General features: G+C 34.7%; 1 protein-coding gene across 3 annotated transcripts in view; it reads right to left on the bottom strand.

Moving 5' to 3' along the window:
* The window catches only part of LOC106787683 (polypeptide N-acetylgalactosaminyltransferase 2), a 97010-nt gene that overhangs the window by 7987 nt on the left and 64086 nt on the right, over nucleotides 1-24937 (bottom strand). For 2 of the 3 annotated variants that reach the window (XM_014750251.1, XM_014750252.1), the window contains 2 exons: nucleotides 17273-17442; nucleotides 16615-16734 (listed from right to left, as the gene is read on the bottom strand). In XM_014750251.1, the coding sequence (XP_014605737.1) occupies nucleotides 16615-16734; nucleotides 17273-17442 (290 nt within the window). Of the gene's footprint in view, nucleotides 1-16614; nucleotides 16735-17272; nucleotides 17443-24027; nucleotides 24182-24937 lie in introns of all 3 variants that reach the window. The other variant, XM_014750253.1, reaches the window with a different exon arrangement.

The raw sequence follows: 24937 nt of genomic DNA, 5'->3' as shown, positions 1-24937 counted from the left end.
TATATATTTGCTTACGAAACGTTTATTTTAGGGTTCCGGATGTTTCTTTCATAGTTTTGGACAATTCCAAATCGGAATATTATTAATGACAAATTGAATCTTTAATTCTTAATATCGTATTATTTATCAAATTATTTCGTTTCACGAATAAAGTAACCTTTTACTCGTTTCTTAGTTCTGGGAAGCGAAAAAGCTTTTCCGTGCTTTTTCGTGCTGCGATCCTATACAGAATCGCTAGACTGAATCGCGAAATTGAGGGGAGAACGAAAGTAAAAACTGCGTGTTACTTCAACGAAATTTGTTGCATAAAAAAGAGTACTTCAAGTTCCGCAGATCCGTAGATCTTAAAACGATGCGGTTTCCGGCGACGCTTCGAGTTCCTTTCCTTTCGGCTATATATTTCTCCAACTTTGAAACGAAGACGATTTATTTTTACGACTGGTTGCCTTGAATTCCAAGAAACGAAATAACTTATTTTTACCTCTTTTACGAAGTTGTAATTATTACATTTTTTTACGTAAGACAAACTACTTTTCGAATTTTTCATTATATCAAACGATATTTTAATCGATGAAAAACAATGATGTAACCCTTTCGTTAACCCTAAAATACCAATGATTAATGAGACGTTTTCGTTCGTCATTACGAGAATCCTCGTACATTGCTTGAACGGTTCAAAACGACCTTGTAGACAAATATTATTTTAACGTAGTTACGCGTGCGAGAAGGAGCAAACCCGAACATCGATGATTGGTTCGTGCAGAAACTTCTATCGATTTTCTCATTTGAACTTGACTGACCGGCAAAATTTGATACTCGATTTTTTCCCATCCAATCAATCTCTTTCCAATAAGTTATCAATTTTATAAATTATTCATTTGATTTTTATCGAATCACGAAGTCATACATATATATATGTATAACTTTATATATTTAATTAATTTATTATAATATAATAATATTCTTTACTATATTTAGAATACTGGCAATACATCGATCCATTTAACGAAACATTGTTAACGTTTTCGCGTCAATGCAAACGCGAGAAATGAATTTTAGACGTTTCATTGATCGATTAAACTCACGCCCACATAACGTTTTGCAATGCGCGTACGATATCATGAAAGTGCATACAGTTGTCGACGAATAATAACTGTTTAATTAATTACCTCGACGAACCGTACGTACGTGCAAGCTCTCGATGTCGTTTTAAGAAGATCGATCGTATTCATCATAAATTTGGTGCACTCGTCGGGAATGCGAATCACGTGTCAGCGAAATTTATAGATTGTTGTATGATTAATAGCTTGTTTTTTTTTTTATTCGTAAAAGCACTAATTGTAAAAAAAATAAAAGATGAAAAGTGGAAAGGATGACATGTATTTTGATAGGTTACTCAAAAATAACGTTTAATCGTAACCTTTTTTTCGGATATTCTTTGTTTCTCGTTTGTCAAAAGTTTGCAGTTATATGAAAGAAACAACACTGGGTTGAATCGTACCGAATCGTAAATTTAGAATACCGATGAATAGGAAAAAGTCCGAAAAAAGATCATAAAATCTCATCGAAGCGAGAACCCTGTTCGTTTTTTATGGGACGTATAAATATGTGTATCTATATCTTCAAATCTGACGTGAAGGATCTCACGGAAGTACGTATATCGTGTTCGAGAGTTGCTGGCATCGTGAATAAAAGATGCGCGAGTACCGGCATGCATCGTGAGCGTTTCTTAGTGTCTTACGTTATTTGAGATTCAACCCTGACCCAAAGATTCAAAGTTCTTCGATTTGACTCTTTATATTAAATCAAATCCAAAAAAAAAATAACGCCTAATATTATTTACTGCAACGAACTAACTTCATTGTTTTATTTCATTATTAAGCTTTCCCAATTCGAATTAGCATCGTCGATTTGTGTTGAGTTCGTAATCGATTTTCTGAACGCGTTCGGGCTGTAACACGCGACAATTTCAATTTACATCGATCGCTGCTAATTATTTCGTTAAAGTGCCGGACAAAACGTTGGGCGGTTCCCAAATGCGAGCATAATTACGTTCGTAATTTCACAATTTTTCTGAAAGTTTTGATAGTTTGGAAATGATCTTGAAAAAAATTAATTATTATACGTAAGATACTCGGAGGGGAAAACAAAATTAAGTTTCTACGCCAATCTATTTTTTCTTGTTGGTTTTTTTTTGTTTTTTAATCCTAGAGATTCGTTCTCTTGAAAAGTGGTAAGAGAAAAACGAATATAAAACTTGATTTGATGATAGTAACATATTCAAACGAAAGGAACGGTTCGTCAAGTTTCCAACGAGCAATTCGATATGGCTGAGTGAATATTTCGATGCCTTACTGGTAGCTTCATTAACCAATTTCTTGCAGTTCGAAATTGGTTCGTTAATTAGTCTGATTTGTGCCAATCTTGATGACGAACATGTTTGTTTAACTGCTAATTTTTGTTCCTCTCTTTTTTCTTTCTTCTTTTTCGACCAAATAATATATCGAATTATACATAAAGTTATTAGGAATTTTCAGAATCGTACAAAATGATACTCTGTACACGTAATCGTACATTTGTACGTAATAAAAAAAAAACTAAATAATGGTCGTGACAGAGCACGTTTTCCTCGGTTCATGAGTTATCGTCGTTCGAATAAGAATTACGAGAATACGGAAGAACGCGCAACGATAAGTCCGAATGTCGATTTCCAGTCGTTATGATTTACGAGAACATTTTACGAGAAGTCAGAGGATGCTTTCGGCACTGTTCCTCGCGAAAGAAAAAAGACAAATCGTTGGAACCGCCAATCGAACCACCAACACCGTCACTTTTCAATTTGTCACATTCCTTTTTTACTTTTTTATCGAAATAATTGCTTTTATATATATCAAATTATTTACTTTTGTTCATCAATAATGATAATATGTATAATTCTTTTTTTCTACAAATAAATAATCAGAACAAAATATTAGGTAAGATGAAAATTTTGTATTTATTTTATCCTGATCCTTTTGTTTGCTTTCTTATTTACGTATAGATTTTCTTGAAATGTCGAATCTCGAAGATAGAGAAAGATGCAACGTAAGCCTATCGGTAAGCGGATCAGCTCGTGCACTTATCGATCGTTGCTTGTCGACTTTGACGTTTGTTTCCAGCCTTACGACATTCCGAATTTCGATCGTTCTTGCAAAGTATTCGACACTTTGCAATCGTACCTCTTGCGGCTTTTCTCAACGCGAAAATGCCTAGAAAACTTTTCCCTTCATACCTTTTCTCACTTTTTTTCCTTCTCTCTCTCTCTCTCTCTTTTTCGTTTGCTGCACCAACAGCTGCAATCCAAAGTCGCAAATGCACGGAACAGACAGAAAAACTTTTCTCTTAGCGGAATATACGTGCTCGACATGTGTATGCATCCAACCAAAGCTTTTCCTTGAAAACGGACTCATATGTCGTCGTTTTTGTTGTCGTTAGAAACGTTAGAAAAAAGGAGATATCACTTTTTGTAAATTCAATTAAAACTCGTATCTAACAATAAGAATAGATATTCAATTAAAGAATGGAAGATATTCTTAATAAATTGTCTGATAAGTTTAGAACACATTCTTGGAATTCTTACTTTTGTATTTAACGAATTATCCATTAATTCATTTCGGAAATGTAATAATAATAATAATATATAGTGCATACTCTCTACATTAATATAATACGTAAATATATCGAGTTAGATAGAATTTGATCAGTCTATCTGTCAATGATAAGCAGATTGTTACCGCTAGAGAAGTTATTAAGGATTATCCTCTATATTATGTATTTGCTACGTTATGCAAATTACTGAAGGCCCTCGGCAAACTCTAGTGCACGAACTTAGAGCTCTTCTGTCTTTCCTTCGCATGCATGCCTATATGATTCAACTCCTATACTGACTCGACTTTACTTAGTTAGTTTAACGTTCGTAACGTAAGTGCTAGAACAAGTAAAGTTGAGAAGTAAGATCTCGAATGCACTTTGTTAGCAGTATCATTGTTTTGATTCTACTTGCTCGACATAGCATAAGAGTCACGCTTGTTCTTACAAAATTCAAGCTGTTCTTTTCATAACGATTTTAACGTAAGTATATTCATCAGCAGTATACACCCTTGCACACATATTCATATTATTTGTATAGTAACAAAACGTGCACGAAATATTCTCATAAACTATTAACTGAGATTCGAAAACATAGAAGTTATTTCAAGTGGAGATATAACGCAAGGAAATAGATAATCCGATGGCCCAAAATCATTGTATTTTCGCGATTAAAATAAACTCTTTTTGAGAATCCAAAAACCATAAACTTAACGAAAAATCCTAAAAACCAATAAAACAAAACAAACAACCGGACTGGACTGAGCCGTACCGATACGATTTTCTATACCAGGAATTATGCTTTTATATCGCATCTATCCGCACATTCAAATGTGTTGTAAATATCTTTCTGTATTCTTTTGTCGCATCACTCGTTCGCTCGTTCATTCACACGCATGCATGCATGTACACTGATGTGTAGTTCTTAACATGTTCCACAATACATCTACATATATCCTCACCGAAAAACATCGGGTCTTTTTTATAAGAAACTATGGGGTTGACTTGTCAGGTATTTTAAAGGTCCTAAATTTCACCTTCGTTAACCTCAGAGAAAGGATTAAAGACATCTTCATCTTTTTGTCGGAATTTCTCGCGTTTTAAAATAACTTGAAGCTTTATTGATAAAATTTGTATGTCAAAAAATCTTTCAAGATTGGAATTTTAATCGATAGGAGGACATACGAAGAGAAACAGAGTTCTCTCTTTTATGGACTTTGATCGCGGATATAATTTTTAGAAAGCTTTAACGTGTCGTCTTCCAATAATAACGTTAAAATATTATCATAATTTTGCAGAGAGAAAAAAAAAAAGAAAATAAGAAGACGAATTACAAAAATTCTGAATAACACTTCGAAAATACTATTTCTCATTTAGATTAACACAGCGAAGAGTCCTCTATTTAAATTTAAAACTGAATTTATGATGAACGACCTTGTTAGGAATGTCGTCAAACGACTCTGTCAAATTGTATTGGACACGTTAAAACGAACGGCCAACTGACCAGCGCAATTCGAAAATGCAAATTGTGATCATGGGGAAGTTTCATTAAAAAGAGTCCTACGGTCCTTTGAAATTCCTTTTAACGCGTAATTTAATTAGAAATATTTTTCGAAAAATTATTACACTATTCTAATATCAATAGTATTTCTATAATGTAGAATATATATATATCACATACGATTTTTCAAAGTATACTTGTAAAATAATTTGAAGTAGCAATTATTAAAATACCTTTGGACATTGACTGTATTATATAACTATATTAATTTTACTATAGATTCCATTATTCATCTTACATTCTATCTGCTTTTGATACGTTTTATCGTTTTACGCTTTTACCATATTGTTCTTGTGGAATAACGCGAGACGTTCGCGTCAGCTTAATTATTCTCCACCTTTATTTGCATTATTCGAATAAAGCTCTATTCTTCTTCGCACGCGAGATTATATCGAACGTAGCTCGTAACGCGTGACTTATAACCCTATTCAGCCGACTGGGGCTTGCAATAAAAATACGAAGGCAGTACGCATAAATCTGTCTGAATTCAGCTATACTCGTACACCTATATACATATATATATATATATATATATATAGTACGAGTACACGTTTGGTGTGTATAGAGATTACACGAATGTACCCTATCTCTCGGTACAATTTTCAGATTTTTACATTTATTTAGGTATGCTGGAATTGGCCAACCGGTAAACTCTGTGCGACCATTTTATGAAATAATTGAATTCGTCATAGTTCCATCATTTTTATATATGAGAGACGTACAAATCCTGACCGTTTTTCTCGACTTTAGAAAAAATGAGTTTTCTTGTATCTTGTTCCATTTTTAAGCTGCGTCCCATCCGAATCACCATATTTTCTATTCTCATCAAGAAATAGATCGCATGGTTGAATCGATGAGCATCGCACAATAGTCCCAAATCCCGATTGTCATGTAAGGATTTCATATTTATATGTTGAAATCAGAAAAATATTAACTGCAGTATGGGTATTTAAAGGGAATGTAATTTTCGGAGTAAAACAAATCACAAATCACACTTGTGTTTCAATTGATAATATACAGGTGTGCATAAATATTTGTTCATAACCAATGGTTGATAAAGATTCTATTCCACGGGTTTAAAAGTCCGAAAAAGAACTTCTTTTTTTGTCTTTCTCGTGGTTTCGGGATTTGGGATAAGTGTGCGACGAAAGTGCTGGATCCTTTGGCTTATGTCGCTCGTTTACAAATTAATCTATCCTAGGAGAGCAGTAGCAAAACGAAGATGCTTCCTTAGTATGGCATTCAGCCGAAATGGTAAATGTTTGACTTGGCACGACTAACGTGCTAAGATACTTGAATTTTTGTTTATACGGGACGATCCACTTGGCCTATTTTACTCTAAGGTAGCTTGATATTTGTGTTTTACGTTTCTCTTTACGTATTTTCCATTATTCATTTTACTAGACTCAAAGAATATACTTACCCTACAACAGGTAAGATAATTGCATGAAAACAAACTTCTTTAAAATGAAATTTTATTCGTAAAATAATATGATAAACTCAGTTATCACTTGATCATTCAACTTTATCCTCTCATTCTAGAAATATTGGATTTGGTAGAAATCATAGTATGCAAATTTGTCCCCTGCTATTTCCCTCTTCCTATTTTGGTTTTTCTCTCATCCGCTCGTTTTCGGTACCGCGTGTGAATAGTCACGACGATGGTGTGCACGACGATATTGAAATTCGGATCGCGATATCGATATTCTCGCGGAAGTCCGTTCATTTCAACGCAACCTTCGTAAAAAGGAAACATTGTGGAATTTATAAATTAAATTATCTTTCCAAGCGCGTTGCGAAAATCGTACCATCGATGTTACTTACTCGAATTTCTATCTATTTTTCTTGCTTTCGTGCAATCGCGTGAAAATAATGTTGTCCTTGATTTCATCGTTCAAATACTTTATCGTTTCAACGTGCTCGATTAATTATGTAAATCAGATGGTAAACGACAGTAAAGTCGTAAACCGAACGACAACACATTTACTTGTCTCTTTATTGATCGGTAGTTGATCGTCAGCTATTCACAAAAGCCTCTTATCCAACATTCAAAAAGAGAAGAAAGATAGAAAGTGGAAGAGAGAGAGAGAGAGAGAGAGAGAGTGAGGGAGAGTAATGGCCGGTACACTTCAGCGAGTTGAAAATGGAAAATTCATTTTTTTTTTGTGTCAGAATTCACCATTCGGCTCGTCAACGCAAACCAATGGTGATTTAGTTCGAATTTGTAATCTCGTTAAGCCGGACTCGCGAATCGCAACGACGTAATTTTTGTAATTGCATGCATTTCGAATTAGTTGGTTTTCCGAAAAAAATAATTTAGCAAAGAGAGAACAGAAAGGAAAAAAGATAAAGGAAGAGAGAGAGAGAGAGCAAAATTTACGACAGTTTTTTATCATACAACGGATAGACAAATTTCATTTTGGTTCTCGAGATAAAACGAAGGGTTGGTTGTTTTCATAAAACCGTTTCACGTGATCACTCGTTCGAAGTTATGTCACGTTTACACGGAGCTATCAAAGCCAATATGCCTTTGGATCCCTCTGTCGAGACTGTTCAACGTATTACATTATACATGGATACGATCGATTAATTCTACTCGTTCCAACGTCGAAGAATCGATCGTAGAAGACATTAATATTAACGATATTCAACGCGTATTCGTAAGTATGTACAGAGTAGGTCCCTTAATATCCAAAAACATAGGAAAACGTCTCGATTTTTCTTCAGAGCTCGTATCTATCCTATCTATGTATATATATGTGTATTTACATATGTACGAAATGTATGTTCATTTATGTACATACATACATATACATTATAAAACGACTTCAACGCTCGTAAAGCTCGCGTTAGCGTTTCTCATTATTTTTACGCTCAAAGACGAAAATGCATCGTCTTGGGGGAAACGAAGAAGAAGGTACAAAATCTCGAAAGATTTTTCTCTCTACATTTTCTTCCTTATACAAATAGAAAACCCTTCTTCTTCCTTTCTTTCTTTCTTTCTTTCTTTCTGTTTGTCCTCCGCGTTACGTTGCAGTAAGTTTCGAAAGAATCGTGACTACTTGCGTACACCATGGCGTTTCTATTTTCTTGCAATTTAAAGGTCGCTTTAGAAAAGAGAATACGGTTGAAAAGGGCAGAATTTAAAATCTAATTTCGTATAAGTTTTGAGAACAGCGTCGTTGCTTCGTCCCTATCATGCTTCTACCCATTTTCCCTTTCTCTTCTTTCCCTTTCTCACCGGTCTGTTCCTTTCTCTCTTCATTCAGATATTCCGTTCGTTTCTCGTAATTTCTCCGAAGGTGGTGCAATAACGTTCTCCGACCTCTCTTACAACTTCTCTTAGTATTTCTCTTTTTTTACCTCGTTTCTTACCTCTTTCTCCATACAATTTTACATTTGCACTTTTGCGAGAGAGTAAAACGAACGTTTAACCTGAACGCGACACAATCGCGATTCGCGAAAGTAACGTTAGCTCGTGACTTTACTTTTTCTTTCTATTCGAATGATGCTTCACATTTGTAAAATAAGAAATGCGAAATACGACAAAATAATCGTCCGTTTTTTTGTTCGAATTCTTCATTGAAAATTAATGGGGGAAAAAAATATAATTGGAAACATGCTGACGAGTAAAGTATATACTATATTACAGGATTTTACATAACACACAGACAAATCAGGAAAAACATTAGAAAATATTATTCAATATCCAGGAAAATAAATTATTCTAATTTCAACGATACATAATAATAGTTCGTGAAAAAAAAAACGTCGATTCATTTATTATTTCGATCGATTGATTGCCTTTCAATCATCGTGCATAAAACGTCAGCTGTGCACCGTCGTCGTCCTTCATCATCCTATTATACCTGGAAGTTCGCTTTTTACTGAATAAAACATAAAGGGGCTTTTTAAAATCAAAAACTTTCGGACCACCTTGTTACCCTTTTTTTTCGGCGTGAATACTTAAACGGGAGCTCGTACCTAGGTGCAACTAACGTAACGATAACCTTTTTGGTAACTCCCAAACCAAGTTCTCTCTCTCTCTCTGTCTCTTTTTTTTCTTCCTTTTCTCTTTTATACTTTTCTTTTACTTTTTTCTTCATCCTTCTTTCTTTTTCTTTTTCTTTTTCATTTTTCTCTTTTTTCTCGGAGACTAAACTAATTTCCCTAGCGTTTACGGCGGTAGCCGAGCACCTGACGCACGATATCGATGCCGAACAAAAAGAAAAAGGAAAAGGAAAAGAAAGAAAAAGAAAAAAAGTAAAAAGAGGATATCGCTGGCCAATTATTTTCTCCTTTAGATTTACGTCCCACCTCGTAATCCTTGTATCCCTGGCCACCGACTATTATCGCTTTCCCGAACTCGAAAGAAGAGTAGTACTTCATTTCTCGTTAAAGAATACTCGAGTGCTTCGTATTTCCGCGACTTTCTTGAATAAATTAGAAGAAAATGGATCGTAAATTTGTTCAAAGTAAAAAAGATTCTTCTTTAATTTGTTATTCTCTCGTCTATAGTTCTATTTCCACTTGTAGATACTAGGTATATACACGATAATGCACTTTTAAATGCACGGAAATGAATTCATACAGTAGTCTTCTTTACAACAAAAATTCCCAAAAAACACATTCTTTTTAGGTGGTCACACTAGGAGGTATACTCTTTAAGATAATAGCAAATGAAAATTTGTAGACGTAAGAGTTAAAGGTATGGCCAATAAATAAATATCTTCGAGGATAGGAAGAAGAAAGTACGGAAGAGATTGAACAGCAAAGTTGTTCTTTTTTTACTCAAACGAGGAAGAGGAAAGGTCGTGATATTTGTAGCGATAATAACGTTGGCTCTGGCTCTGGTTGGTTCGGTTTAGTAGGAGCACGTAAGTAAGTATATACTTAGGTATCTCTTCTCGATCAACTCGAAACGATTTATATTCCTGAGAAAGTAGTAGTCGGCCGTGCTCTTAATCCATGCTCGTCAGCATCCACGAAAGGAATTCCTTCTCAACTACTTCGTGGGATCGTCTACGCGTACGTGAGCCTACCGATCTTCTCTTTTGCCAGAATCGTTTCTCGTCTTTCAAGATAGGTACACGATCGAGAGTACTTTCCCCGAGACGAATCACTTCTTTCTCTCTTACCAAAGAGTTTCTCTCTCTCTCTCTCTTTTTTTCCTGGATTAATCGTGAGACGATTTTGCTACGTAACAATAATCGAACATTGTTAAAGTTCTAACAAAAGATTATAATATATTATTCTTTTCATTTTTTTTTTAATTTGTACAAAGTGAAAGTGTAAAAGTGTAGAGAAGATAATATAGAAAGATTTTTCTATTCTCGATATAACATTAAAATAAAATATATATGATAGATAAACTAGATTTAGATTATGCCAAGTATAATAAGGAATAAGAGAAGCGTGAAACGTCTCCGTTTATCGTACTGATGCAAATAGAAGCGCAAACAACTTAAATGGAAAACAAACATAATTATTCGGTAGAGATGTAGAGGACGGAATGATGAAAGGAGGTTTAGTTTTCCAGGTGCAAACCATTGCATTTGCATACACGTCGTACAGGATCCATCGAGCGTAGGTTTTTACATCATTTTTTATTTTGTACGTATAGATGAAAAGCATGGGAGGACATATCGTCAAAAAAGACTCTGGAAGTACCTCTCTCTCTCTCTCTCCTTCTCTCTTTCCCTTTCGTGTTAAATAAAAAATACGGAGTATATTTTTCCCTCTGGCGAAAGGTTGAAAGATTTTTTTTTGTTTGTTGTTGTTGTTCTTGTTGCAAATGTTCTTCTTTCTATTCGACGAAATGACCGAATATACACTGTATTTCTTTTCCATTTTTCGTTTGCATTCATTCCATTGAAGATACTCGACTTGTAGCATTTTTTAATCTCCCTCGAGCACATCTAAACAGAGACTCGATCCTTCTAGTAGTATCTGAGAAAGGTGTGCCAGGGAGAAAAGAGAGTAAAGAAACAGAAAAAGAAAAAAATAAAAGGGTTATACTCGTCAGGATCGTCTTTTCGTTTATCTTATCTCTCGACCGAGCTTTGTCCAAAGGAGGAAAGTTGTCGAGTGAACTTTCTATGTGAGTACTTCTCACGTTCCAAATTAACGCTACGGGATCTTCTCTTCGATCTTACAAACATTACCGTACTCTCTCGCATTTATTTTTATTTCTTTTAATCTAAACTTACGTAGGAAAATTATTAACACTGCAATTATTAATTACTTCGTCATTTTGCAATTAAAATCCTTTGAAACTGTATCCCTTTCGTATTTTCTACGCACGCGAATTAGTTATTCGGCTTCTACCTCGCAGTGGGGAAAATTCATTCGAATGGAATACGATGAACAATGAATGGTATTAAACATATAAATGAATCTAACTCGAAATTAGAATAATATATCATAGATAGTTTGTCAATATAAATGAATATAATTCGTAAATTACTTAATTGAACGTATGTAAAGTTAAATTAAAGAGATTTTTATTGTCAAAATGAGTAACAAATTTCTTAAACGATTCTTAAATGAAAGAAAGATTTTAAGAAAAGTATTTTTATGCTAAAGATAAAAAGAGCGAAATAGAATAAAAAGAAATAACTGGGGGGTAGTAGTCGGGGAGTAAAAAAAAACTTGAGTGTTCGCGTCAGCAGGTTGAACGATAAAAAAAAGGCCATAGACAGGAAGCAAAGCGAAGGACGGTCCGGAGCATAAAGAAGGAATTGTCCTTAACGGTAATAAACTTTATCTTCTTATTCGCCTCGAGGATCCATTATTCGTTGTCTCATTCGGAAGAAATCGCGGTTTTCTTTCGATTACTTTTTTTTTTTTTTTTATTAAAGTACCTTCACGAAGAAAGCGAATAATATCGATGGCAAGTTTCCGAGCGCGAAAACTAATTGTAAGTTGACTCGAAAGGAACGGCTGCTACCTACATTAGATCAAATAAGTTTTTCCGTAAAAAGAGAGAATGAGTTCACTTTAAATAATTTATTATACTTGAAAAAAAAAACTCGCGAAATGTGACAGAAATATATATATAGTGTTCAAATATAATGGATCAAAAGATAACGAAGTTTAGATCTATAGTGTTTTGAATATTACAAAAATGTATGTAAGACGCTGAACTTTAGAGATTAAGTTGCTAAAGAAGTCCCAATAACGGGACGAAACGTTCAATTAATCAAAATTAAGTTCTAGTTCTTTTGAATGTCCAAATTCTCTAAGATACCTATTTATTATATAATTTGTTATTTTATATATCACAATCTATGAAAACTTATTTGCGGTTCATTGTACGTACACGTAAATATACCGATTCGAAAAACGCGTTTGTTTCATTCGTAGAATTTATCGAAAGTTTGGTAAACTAAGAACGACGAATCGATCGTTTACTCGGCTAATGAAGCGTTGCCCTATTTGAATTCATTATAAAAGGAGCTACGAGAGCTTACGCTACGCTCAACTTAATTCAATTCGAAGTTACGTATTTAGCGAGGACGGGCATAAAGGTTTGCATTCATCGGAATAAACCGTGAAAGAGAGAGAAAGAGTGAGTCAATGAGAGGTACTTTTCGTCGTCTTTTCTAAGCTGGTTCGTTTCGATATTTAGCTCTAGGAATCGTCTTTCGCTATCCAACTTCCTTTCATTGTCGAACCTCCCATCAAAACCCCCCTCATACCATTCCCATCATCATCATCCCCCCTATCAACGTTCAACTCGACAAAAGTTGGAATCTTCAGGAGCGAACTTGTTCATCGATTCTTTTTCAAATCCACCATGGAAAGAGCAATATTAAACGATAAGGGCACGACGAGGACTGTCCAATTATAGGGGGATATATAAAGTCTGAATGTGACAGAAACTGTGCTGGACAGTTTTTCCGGTCGTCCCTTTCGAGTTCTCGGCTATTGGAGATCGGTGATATTGTGAAGGAGGATCAACAGCAAACTAGAAAAGAGAAAAACTTGTTTTTTTCGCACAAAAGGGATTTATCGTTATACATCGATTCCGATACACTTTCGAAAAATCCATAAAACTATTTCCCGGAACAGAAAATTGGGAAATGGGGCGAAGGGTGTGGGAAAAATGAATTCGATTAGATGCTAAAAAAATAATGATGATCATAAAATACTCGTTAAGAAAAAATATCGATAATAACATTGGGGTAGGGGCTGGGGGATGGGGTTTGTGCAAATTTTTTGTGCCCACAATTCATCGTAACTCGTTAACGGGGAAAAAACCAAAGATTACGTATATATTTATCTTCGAGTTAAAACCTGACGGCATTCGAGAGGAAGTTTCATCTTAATGCAGTTCCACCACGATAATGCTACCCACGAAGTTTTAAAAGTACCTTCACAAATTTACGTTGGGGATTTTCGTCTCGGACTTATCTCTGCTAGCACGAAACTTTTCTACAAAGCCGCCTCGCCGATCTACGCGAACACGTCATAAAAATATTGTTGTCACGAGTTGCCGAGTTAGAAATAAACCTCTTGACGTTTTGTCGTGGAAGAATAAAGAATAGAAGGGAAAAGACGAAAAACTAGACGGAGGAGATAAGAAACGAAAAGAAAGGAAAAGAAAAGAAAAGAAAACGGGGGGGGGGAAAGGAGAAGAAATAGAGAGAGAGAGATAAATAAAGAATAGAAAACAAAAAATACGTCTACTAAATGATCGAGATAAAGAATCGTACGAGCTTGGATTCTGTCCTACCGAGTTTTATCTTGACAAGCTCGATATAGAAATAATGATGATAACACAAAGTACTATCTCTCAACTCATATATACGATATAGATTCTCGTGGTTCGACTTATGCTCAATTCCCTTGATATTTTTCTACGTGTGTATAGGTAGAGGTACACGCAATTCGCTTGCAACTGAATGCAAGTAGTGCAGCTCGAGGTTTCATTCAACAACGGTGATGTCGGAAAGTCTTATTGTGTATTGCAGAAGATGTCACCTTTTGTCACGGCTTCTAAAGACACCTACCAACCTCCTGACACGATTTTCGAATTTCTTTTATCATAGGAAAGACGTTTCGGTGATTATACCGTTTAAAATGAGAATTTACATTTACGTTTCTAATTCGTTAACGATATCTACGCGAATCAATTCTATCTTGTTTTAGTAATTTTGATAATAAATTCTTTTACTCAACTTTCTATAAAACATTTTACAAATAATTATAAAAACTATGTGTAAGAATATTAAAAATCATCGGGATAACTTTTATCAATTCGTTTAAGAACAAAAGCAGAGTTTCTTTACTTGTTGATTGCCACAGCTTACGAGAAATAGTTTAGTTGGGAACGTGACAAGCGTGTAGGGTGACATCGGAAATTAGATCATGCTGGAGAAGACTGAAGAACCCTTATACACTTCGGTAGAGAAAGTCGAAGAAAATCGAGGACAAGGATTCCATTTGAATTCTCAAATACAAAGCGGAGTTGAAAATGACAAGGTAGTATCGATCGAGAAAGTCTCTTGGAAAGAATCAAAAAAAAACCTAGGAAACGTCCGTACTTACGTAATATATATATGTTACCGTCATAGCCGGAAATCCGCCATTGCTGGTAATTCCTCGGTATTCTCATCAATGCAAAGAGCCTTCCGATGATGTCGGAAACAGAAGAATTTTTACAGTTTTTCCTAAGCATTGAACATAATACTTTGATATTCTATGGTATATCAAATTACTATTTAAACAACGTTGAAAAGAATACATTCTCGGGCACACATACGTTCTCCGACTTCATCGGAATGCTCTTTGCATTGATGAGAATGCCGAGGAATTACTAGCAATGGTGAATTTTCGGCTAAACATGTATATGTGTACGCGTAAGTAATATGAGTTGAGTAAGTATTCAATATTTTTTGCGTTATTCTAATTGCATTTTATACTTATGTGCATACATGTACATATATTTTTGCAATCGTATCATATACATATATAAAATACAAAAAGATTTTTACTATACTTTGCAATTTTGTTAATTAAAAACATTTTATAAAACATGCACGTGTAACAAGATACATATTGCTTTGTCGATATTTTGCAGAAATAATATTATATATAATACGATTTTCAAATTTATTCTATGATTTCTCTATCTCTCTCTTTCATTCTCTGTCTCTCTTACATAGTTTTAGCTTTTCGTAAATTTGTTTCCATAATTCGTCCAGACAAACAGAGGCGATAGTTTATTCAGAGCATAGCATGTTCTCCTATATGACGTTGCACTTGTTGAATAATTGACTTATATGACTTTACCGCAAGTCTCGTGGGTTCGTTTATAATGAATGACATTATTCCACTTCTCCGGTAGTAGTAAAATACAAAGGGGAAAACAGAAACATTGGAAAAATCTATAAATTGAAGAGTATCTTTCCCATTTATAAATAATTCAATAAGAGATTTATTCTTTCATTGTTTTATATATTAACTCGACGACATTTTAATCACGAGATTATTACACTGGATAAAATTTTATACAATAAGAGTTATTTTAAGAAACGTTCGATTAGGAAACGTATACAAAAGATATAAATAGTCTTCTTCAACGATCGGATCAATTTAGTTCTTTCATTCCATATTATTTCTTCTACAGCAATAGCTTCAAATATATCCTATATAATTAATGTTTCAATTAATAAATATTAGATTACGTGCAACATCACAAACAAACACACACAAAAACACGCAAAATGTAAGTTAATGTTAAATAAAAAAACAAGAAATTACTTTTATCCGCGTAAAATAATGTTGAAATATATAAAAGTAAATTATTTGAAAAATTATCGAGACAAATAAGACTAGTCAATCAATTTGATCAAAGTTCATTCATCCGAGAAAGCGTACTTTCTATCGGTTTCTTGAAAAATTACTGGGTCGGAGGTCGTTGGAAGTTATTTCTTACGAGCCATTGGTGCTTTTCTTCGACGAAGCCATTGCTTTCTGGCGGCTTCAATGTATCGCTGTTTGTTATGGGGTTCCATGAATTTCCAACGATATGCTGCGATCTTGGCGATCACAGAAGAGGAATATTGTTTTCCATAAAATTCGCGAAGACTTTGATAATAATGTATAAAAGGATTGATAGATCGACATATTTTAACAATTGATTTTCCCTTAGAATTTTTCTGCTTCATTATTAACGTTCCTTTCTTTTTTTCCTTATGCGTTGAATTCTGTTGATTAACGATAATTTCGTCGTTATTTTCGATCAATTGCATTATTATTCACGATATAATTTGATACTTTTTTATTGGATCTTTTAACGCGACAGATTTACAATCAAACTGAACTTGACCTCGATCATCGATCGTCAAATAAATGACGTAAGGATTTCGATAAACTCGAAATTTTTAATTTACGAGTTATTATTATATTATATTACTCACATTGCACTACGAGTATCAGGTATATCCCGATTGCTTGGAAGACCATCCGAGGCTTCTTGATTGAATTTATTTCTTGCGTATGGATCCTCCCCAGCTCGTAAACCACCTCTCGAAACGTATCTACAATAAAAACCCAATATTATAATTTATCCTCGTGAAAAACTCGTATCAGATATACATATGTATGCGTAGTTTACATAAGTATCTATGGCGACCAGAGATATAATTCATAGTTACGATTGTGGATTAAACTTGCCGTTAAATGTTCTTTTTTTTGTATGGGTTGTATTAAATACCGCGCACACACAAGCAGCAGTATGCGTTTTTAGTATACGGTAAACGTGGGGTAGATGAATTTAGTCGCGAAAATAATTTCGAGAGTTGCGACAGTTTTGTTTATGATAGTTATATTCCCCCTATCCGAATGTTATTTAGGTTAAATTTATTTCGCATTTAGTGAACGAGAAAGAGAGATACATTTTATACTTTATATTATATTAATTATTTAACATGTCCATATAATATATGATTTAATCGTTGATCATTTACTCTGATTCGAATTTGTACATTTTAGATTGATTTTCTGATCACGAAAATACTTGAATTTTTTTCCTCGTAAAAATAGGTTTAACATATCATAGAAAAACTTGAAGCTTACCCTTGTTCGTCGAAATAATTCCACGTAACTCTTGGATCGGGTGTAGGTGCAGGTAGTAATTCGGATGACATCACAATGGCGGTACCATCTGGGTCCATGTAACCACCGGAATTTCCGGGGGAAAGGGCCAATGATGCGGATTCCTTCAGTCGCAATGCTCTGTTTTCATTCTACGAAAATAAAATGTTACGTAAAATATCGAATTAATGCGATAATAGTTGCGAGTTTTTGATAATACGATAGATAAAAAACTAAATCAACAAACTTGTGGCAACTCTTCAGACTCGAGGGCGACGTTAGCAGCTACCGATCATAGATATCGATACACTAAGTCAATACAGGAGAGCGAACATTCCATAACGGAGAATAGCATTGTGCAGAAAATGGATGTTAGAGTATATATAGGTCATTGAATTTCGTATATCGGGATTCCCTTGAGACGTGTTCTCTGTTTGTCTTCGAGAACACCTACGATATCTACAGTTATACATATATTATATAAGGGTACGTACATATACTATATTTGTAGTATGTCTGATACAAAATGAATATACATCTTGACTTATACTTGTTGGATAATTCATTTGACAACAAAAATTACATCTCAAAAATGGTTTAACGTTTCGTATAGAAATTATTAATACGATTACGAATTCTTTTCTTTGATTTCAATCTTCTTACGAGAAGATCCAAAAAAATGTGAATAAAAAGAGAGATATGCACACACACACATATATATATATATATATATATATATATATATTGAGATAAAGAGGACGAACGAAGTGTGAAATAACTTGGCAAGAGAGTGATGAAATATTTATTCACGGGCGAGGAATCGTATTAAATCGGAAACGCAGCCGGTTCGACTGTGCGCAGCAAGCTGTTGCATCCGGTTCCACGTGACGTTCGAAATCGGGATGCGTTCTGTTGGATAAAACTGGATAAACTTCGAGATCCAAGAAAAGTTCGGAGACGAACCGATGATCATTCTTCTTCGTCGCTCTCGTCGAATAAAAAACTTTGAATCATATGCTTCTTAAAAGCTTTCCTTAGAACGAGAAAATTATACAAGCTCTGATCATAAAATTTTCCATCTTGTCGACGACGATAATCGTCTTACTTGATAAAGAGATACACAAGATTTTCTGTTACTTATCATGATTAACATTATATAAAAATTATTAGTAAATATGTTTATAGCAGGGAAATTGAACAAAGTATAAAGAACTTAAGTTTTACTACTTCTAAGTTGGACACAGTATAAAGAACTAGAACTTTATTTTGACAATTTGATCAAAATAAAGTTCTAGTTCTTTATACTGTGTCCAATTTACCTGCTAAACATATTTATTAACAATTTTATTTTTGGACTAGAAAAATAATTAATTGAATTATATAGAAAAATCCTAAAAATAGTTTCAACGATTAAATGATTAACGTTTCTAGAGATTTGTTTCATTAATGTTTTAAGATCATGTTGAAAGTAGTAATATTTATTAATCAAGGTAGAATGGGGAAGCACCCCACCTTCCCCTGGTGCTTGCTAACCGAAAATAGTGTGTACGCTCGATTAAGTACACCGCGGTCTTGAACGTGCATTAATTCGTCATTGTCGCGCGAGGACGCTTTCGTGTTTGCGCCTCGTTACAGGAGAGTGCAATTTGGTGCAGCTGGCTGTTGTCGGATTCGTCGGTTCGCGTCGGTCGGCTAACGACGTTAATTGAGATAATTCGACAACGTATCCGAGTGCTACGCGCATCACCTTCCACGGTTATCGCTTATCGATCGACTAAACTTCGGCCTAGAACTTTCAGTAACTTGATACAACGTCAGCTTGGTTGGTTACTTATCCCTTACGTGCTAATGATCATACGTTCGCAGTTATGTTAATACAAAATTTATTCTCATACTTTCTATTAAACATTTCTTTTATTTAATTTTGATTTATATCAATAATATTTTTGTCTTCATCACAAAGTATTTTATTATTTCTAATTTATTTCTACTGAATTTCTTATTATTGATTTTATACTTTATTACTTTTATTATTGAAATAAATACAAATTATGCACAAACACGAAAAGAGTAATGAATTAATTAGTCATGAGAGAAAATATTTGGATTTCTTTTTCGTTTATTCGATTGGTCCAAGAGAGGACAGTGCCCCTTTCTAGATTCCCCCTTTATCATTCGGTTGATCAATGTCCCCATTATCTTGGTTTGAACGAATGAACGTTGACGAAGATAATGGGTGAAAGGGTTCGATTGTGAAACTAAATCGCTCGCTCATGCGAAAGCAATTAGCTAAAGGACCCTAACTCTAGCTTCAGAGTGACCAGTCAGTCCCTGTATACAGAGGATTCTTGCGGTTAACGGGCAGCTTGTCCTCCGTCACTCTCTTTACGGTTTTCCGCAATTACATACCACGAGTATCAGATAATGCTTCGTTACTGATTTAATATTTATCTTGAATATATATTTTCAAATGTTCGTTATATTTAAGCTATTAGATCAAAAGGATACGTTAAATTATCGATACTTATGTTAGATAGAAAACACAGTGAAACTTCCATCGAGATTAGTTGAACAAAGAATAAATGGAGAAAGAGAAACATAGAGTAAATAGATAAAATAAAGAGAGTTTTGTATTAGAGTAAAGAAGAAAGAAGTTTGGAGTAGGGATTATAAGAAGAGGTAGGTAGCTCCTTAATCTTTCAGCAATTCCCTTAATTAACCGACAACAATAGCGAAGTGCTCGTTCGATCCTGCAGAGAATCCGCAATGCCAACGATGCCGGGTTTCGCATTTACTTCCATTGCCAGAGAGAGAGATTCTACACCACTCAAATCTATCCGTAGAGATAGTTTCCTTTTGAATGATGTCTTGAATTTCTACCTATCTATCGAACGTTCGTTCAATAATATTTTATGATCAATTTTTTCTTCTAAAAGAATTCCAAAGATATATTTTTCGATTTGCACAGTTTTGTATTTTCTTCAAAATTTAAGTTGAAAGATCTAATACGTGTTTGTTGCCTTTTAAGTCTTTTTATTTATATACTGATGATGCATAAAAATAAGCATTTTTGCGTGAGAATATTAATCTAGGAGTGTAAGTATCAACAATTAATAAATATATATTGCATATATTGTATATATGTATATATATAAGACCCTTTGCCAAATTCTTCCAGCATAACTTGAGTTCTTCTTGCGAATTGAGAAACGTAGTCTATTTGATATCGAGGACATCGATGTCTGATAGGACATCTTGGACGGGATCGTAGCTATTTCTTCTTTGAAAAAGCCCAAGTTGAATCATTCTCTCCGTATTCTTCTGCCAACGTCAATCGCGATTCTGGCTGGCATCGAAAATAGGAATTTCGTCGAGTGGGGATCGGTTCAAATCGGTTCTTGTTAAGAGAAGTCTATTTTCTTTTCATTTGCAGGAGATAAAGTTTCGAACGATATTTACTTGAATAATGTTAACAAAATAAATTCAATGTGGAGGAAGAAGATAAAATGGTTAAAACTAAGAGATCTTTTTCGTGTTTCATTCATGCTTCAAACTAATGTAAATTTAGCACCGAAACCGATCTTCTTTCTAATGTTTCTTCTTTCTTTTTACGCTTGCAATGTATCGAACTTTCCTTCGAACGTAGTAATACTTTTTTTCTTACTTACATTTGTCAGGAAACGCGAGGAAAGAAAAACTTGGGTTGGGGAGGGGACCGTGGGGGAGTTTCTTCTATTTCGATTCTTTCTACTCTCGTCAAAAGACAATATACTCTTTTTAAACTCGTGTCTTTGTTCGTTACTAGGATCACAAGTAAGTCTAACAAATCTCTTTCACTCGATCGACTTGAGGGGGTTCGAGCTAAATGTTCTTCTAGTCGAAAAAGAAAAGGATCTCCTCCTTCGGGAAGATAATTTCTAAGTTGCGTCTGCTGTGGACGTCTTCGTCAAGTTGGATCCGAACGAAAGGTTACTCTCTCTCTTTTTCTTTCTCTGTTCGATAGAAGATTCATCAGAAAGGATTATCGAGGATCCTTCTGGGAGAATAGCGAAGCATCAACTCGGAATCCTCTTGGAAACGATCTCGTTGCACTCGGAGCTTTGAGGTAACGTTAATGACGAAGCTTTTCTTGAAAATAAATGGGATGAACGATAGCGTTACTCTTAGAATCAGTTGCCGGAAGAACGTTTCTTCCTTCCTTCCTTCTTTCTTTATTTCTTTCTTTCTTTCTTTCCTTCCTTCCTTCCTTCGAGTCATCGAAGGATCGAATGGCATCTCTTATCGTGCCAGAGTATTCGTTCTTAAGTGCGCTCGAAGGATAGATTGATTTTGATGGATGAAGATTACTCCCGAAGACTAAACCCGAGGGGGACGATTTTAATCTTTAAGAGATGAGAGATTATTGTTGCTTCTTTTTTCTCTCTCTTTTTCTTATTTCCAAAAGACTAAATGAATGATTTCCTATGAATATAATACTAGCTCATATATTTAACGCGTTATCAACTTTTATGCCAAGTATCAGATCTTAACACTATGCTGTACGCACGTCTAATTTAGATTTTTTCGTGTTGCGCCGCTTATTTATTAATTTTTCGCATGGCACCAACGTGGAGCCACCGGCACTTACCCGAAATTTTTCGCATGGCACCAACGTGGAGCCACCGGCATTTACCCGATATTTTTCGCATGGCACCGACGTGGAGCCACCGGCATTTATCCGATATTTTTCGCATGGCACCGACGTGGAGCCACCGGCATTTATCCGATATTTTTCGCATGGCACCGACGTGGAGCCACCGGCATTTATTCGATATTTTTCGCATGGCACCAACGTGGAGCCATCGGAACTGCATAGTGTTAATAGATGTATCGATAATTATGACAGTGAACTATGTCAACGAATTAAAAACAACAAAACATTATTTTATATCTTTTATAATTGCTATTATATTATTATATTATGTTACTATTATATCAAGAATATTTCTGCTTTTTTAAAGCGTAAACGATCGGCTTGTGAATTGTCCGGGTTGAGATGATATCTGCTAGAATATTCCTTGCAAATATAAGCATGGAAAAATCTAGAACGACCACCATTGAGACGAGATAATAAAAAAAGACAAAAGAAGAGGAAGAAAGAAATAAAAGAAAGAAAGAAAGAAGGAAGGAAGGAAAAGGTGGGGGAGAAGGGAAGATGAATATCGCACGTATCGAAAATCGAAGACTCGTTTCGGTTTTAGATCTTTCCGTACGATCCTTCTTGCACTGGCAATGCTTTCAATCAGGAATTTCGACAGTTTTGGCGATGAAAACTGAATAGTAAAGCGTCTTCGTCGTGTCAGACAATATCACGGTTCGTTCCTTTTCTATGGGAAAACGAAATTGTTCTCATAAGCATTATAGAAATTTTGTTACCATAGTCGGTATATGTATCTACTTTATGATTGTTTATTTACCTATATGATCTTATTACAGTCTATTACAGGGCAAATATTTCCAATTGACAATTTCATCCCTTTTTCGTTGTAGGATGAAATAAAAGGGAAAGTTTGAAAAATTCTTTGTGGAAAAAAAGTCGGCGTTTAAGGTACAGGGAAATTCGCTTTCCCATTCGCAAATAGTAGGGAACAAAAATGTTCTACGCGAATCGAGAGAAAACGCCCGAAGCTATGCTTCTTTTCGCGAGAACCGTAGAAACGTTTTCGAGTAGGTAACTACTGAAACGCGAACGTGTTTCTCTCCTCTTTTCTGAAAAGTCTATAACGCGGCAAAAAGCTTCCCGCCACGTTACGCTCAATTCTGCACTAAAATGGACTTAAACCTTTCAATTTTGTTTTCTTCTTCTTCTTTTTCTTTTGTTTTTCCCGAAATTCTTATTACTTTGAGAAAAATATATTTAAATAAGTAAACACACACACACACACCCGTCCTAGTGAATTCTTGCAATTGCAACAGTCGTGTTTGTGAGTTGATTGAAAGTATATTGGGCAAAATGCCAAATTCTTTTGATATCATACAAATGTTTCATCCGTTTTTCGCATCGTGAGATTTCCAACGTGTATTCGGATAGAGAAAGAAAGAGGGGAAGAGATGTGGTAGGAATTGGTGTTCCTCCAATCACGAATGATAACGAACCACGGAGAACATTAGACGATAACTCTACGTTCATTAGAGATCCTTGCGAAATACGTGGCCCGATAGGAATAGGTACAAGGTTCTATAGGTTTGCGTTGCACAAACAGTACTCGGTTGTCTATCGAAGGTACAGAGACTACGTAGAAAGCTTCTCTTCGAATGTCCCAGGTGCAGTTGAACATGTATTATCAAATCGATCATATACAGTGTCTATACCTCCTCCTCCTTATCTATTTTGCCCTTCGATTTGATTTGCATTCAACCAAATCAAATACATCCATTCAATAGAATCTACATTATTTTATCCTTTACTTTATCACTAATGTTTCATTTTAGTTAAGAGTAAAGTTAAATACTAAAAGTCGTACATTAATTAGAAAATAATTAACCTCGGCAATTATCTCGCGTTCTTAATTAGTTAAAGAAGCAATTAAAGAATGAATTAGAGAAGAAGTATAGTAGTAGTAAAATAACAAGAAGAAAACGGAGCTTTCGTTATCGAACTTTATATCAGGTGTAAATTTGGGCGAAAAGGAAACACACACATAGAGAAAGAGAGAGAGGGGTGAAGGGGGAGGGGTATACTTGGCCGGTATACTTGCAGTAGTTATGCGGACTCGAGCTAGAGCCCGGATCCGGTAACTTTCCATCTGATATCAAGTCAACTGGTGCTTCCTCGGACGTCCTTGATTCTGGTATGATTATCACACTCTCGCTGTTCTTATGCACCACCCAACATTCGCTAATGGCATTTGCCTAGGCAAGAGAAAGAGAGAGAGAGAGAGAGTAAGTGAGCTTGCAATGCACGATAATCGGCTCGTTTATCGGATACTTTTAATGGTTCAAACCGATAACGAGAAATATATAATTCCGGTGGATGGTTTCACATAGTTTTGTTGATCTTTCTCAATCGATCGTGTGTGAAAAGTAAAATAAATATAATTAATGAGATGCAAAAGTATAATAAAGGAATCTAAGGTACAACGTTCGAGTTGATTTTTTTTAAGGTTTTTGATATATAAACTGAAGACAATATTAAATTGAATAAAATCTTTTCTATCTTTCATGAAAGAGACACATTGCATATTTTGTTATATACGAGATACTTTTTTTTTCGGAATGTTTTGCGATGTATTTAATCGAAGTTTTCTAGCGTGAAATATCGTTGAAGAGTTTTACGGAAAACGCAAACTAAGTAACGTTCACAAAACGTGAAGGAGAGATACTTTTCTTTCGTTGTAACAACAGTGTAAAATTTTATATTTGTTTGTCTTTTTCAAAAGTACCACCATACTTCGCGTAAAAAATATAAAAGGGTATAATACTTTTGTAAAAACTCTTCAGTAAAAACCTTTGTAAATTGTACGTGGCTGGTAGCTCGGTAAGCAAACGATGAAAAATGTAAGTAACTCTTCTTCTCAACGTGATACTTAATAATTCTACCTTGAATTTACTAATTGTACAAGGGTTTGCTTTAATATCAACGAGATACGTCTATCTAGGGATATTTTT

Source organism: Polistes canadensis, unplaced genomic scaffold (genome assembly GCF_001313835.1).
Source record: "Polistes canadensis isolate GaletaPanama2010 unplaced genomic scaffold, ASM131383v1 scaffold_110, whole genome shotgun sequence".
Classification (NCBI taxonomy): domain Eukaryota; kingdom Metazoa; phylum Arthropoda; class Insecta; order Hymenoptera; family Vespidae; genus Polistes; species Polistes canadensis.
Note: the sequence above shows the minus strand (reverse complement) of the source record. Positions and strands in the feature narration are given on the sequence as shown.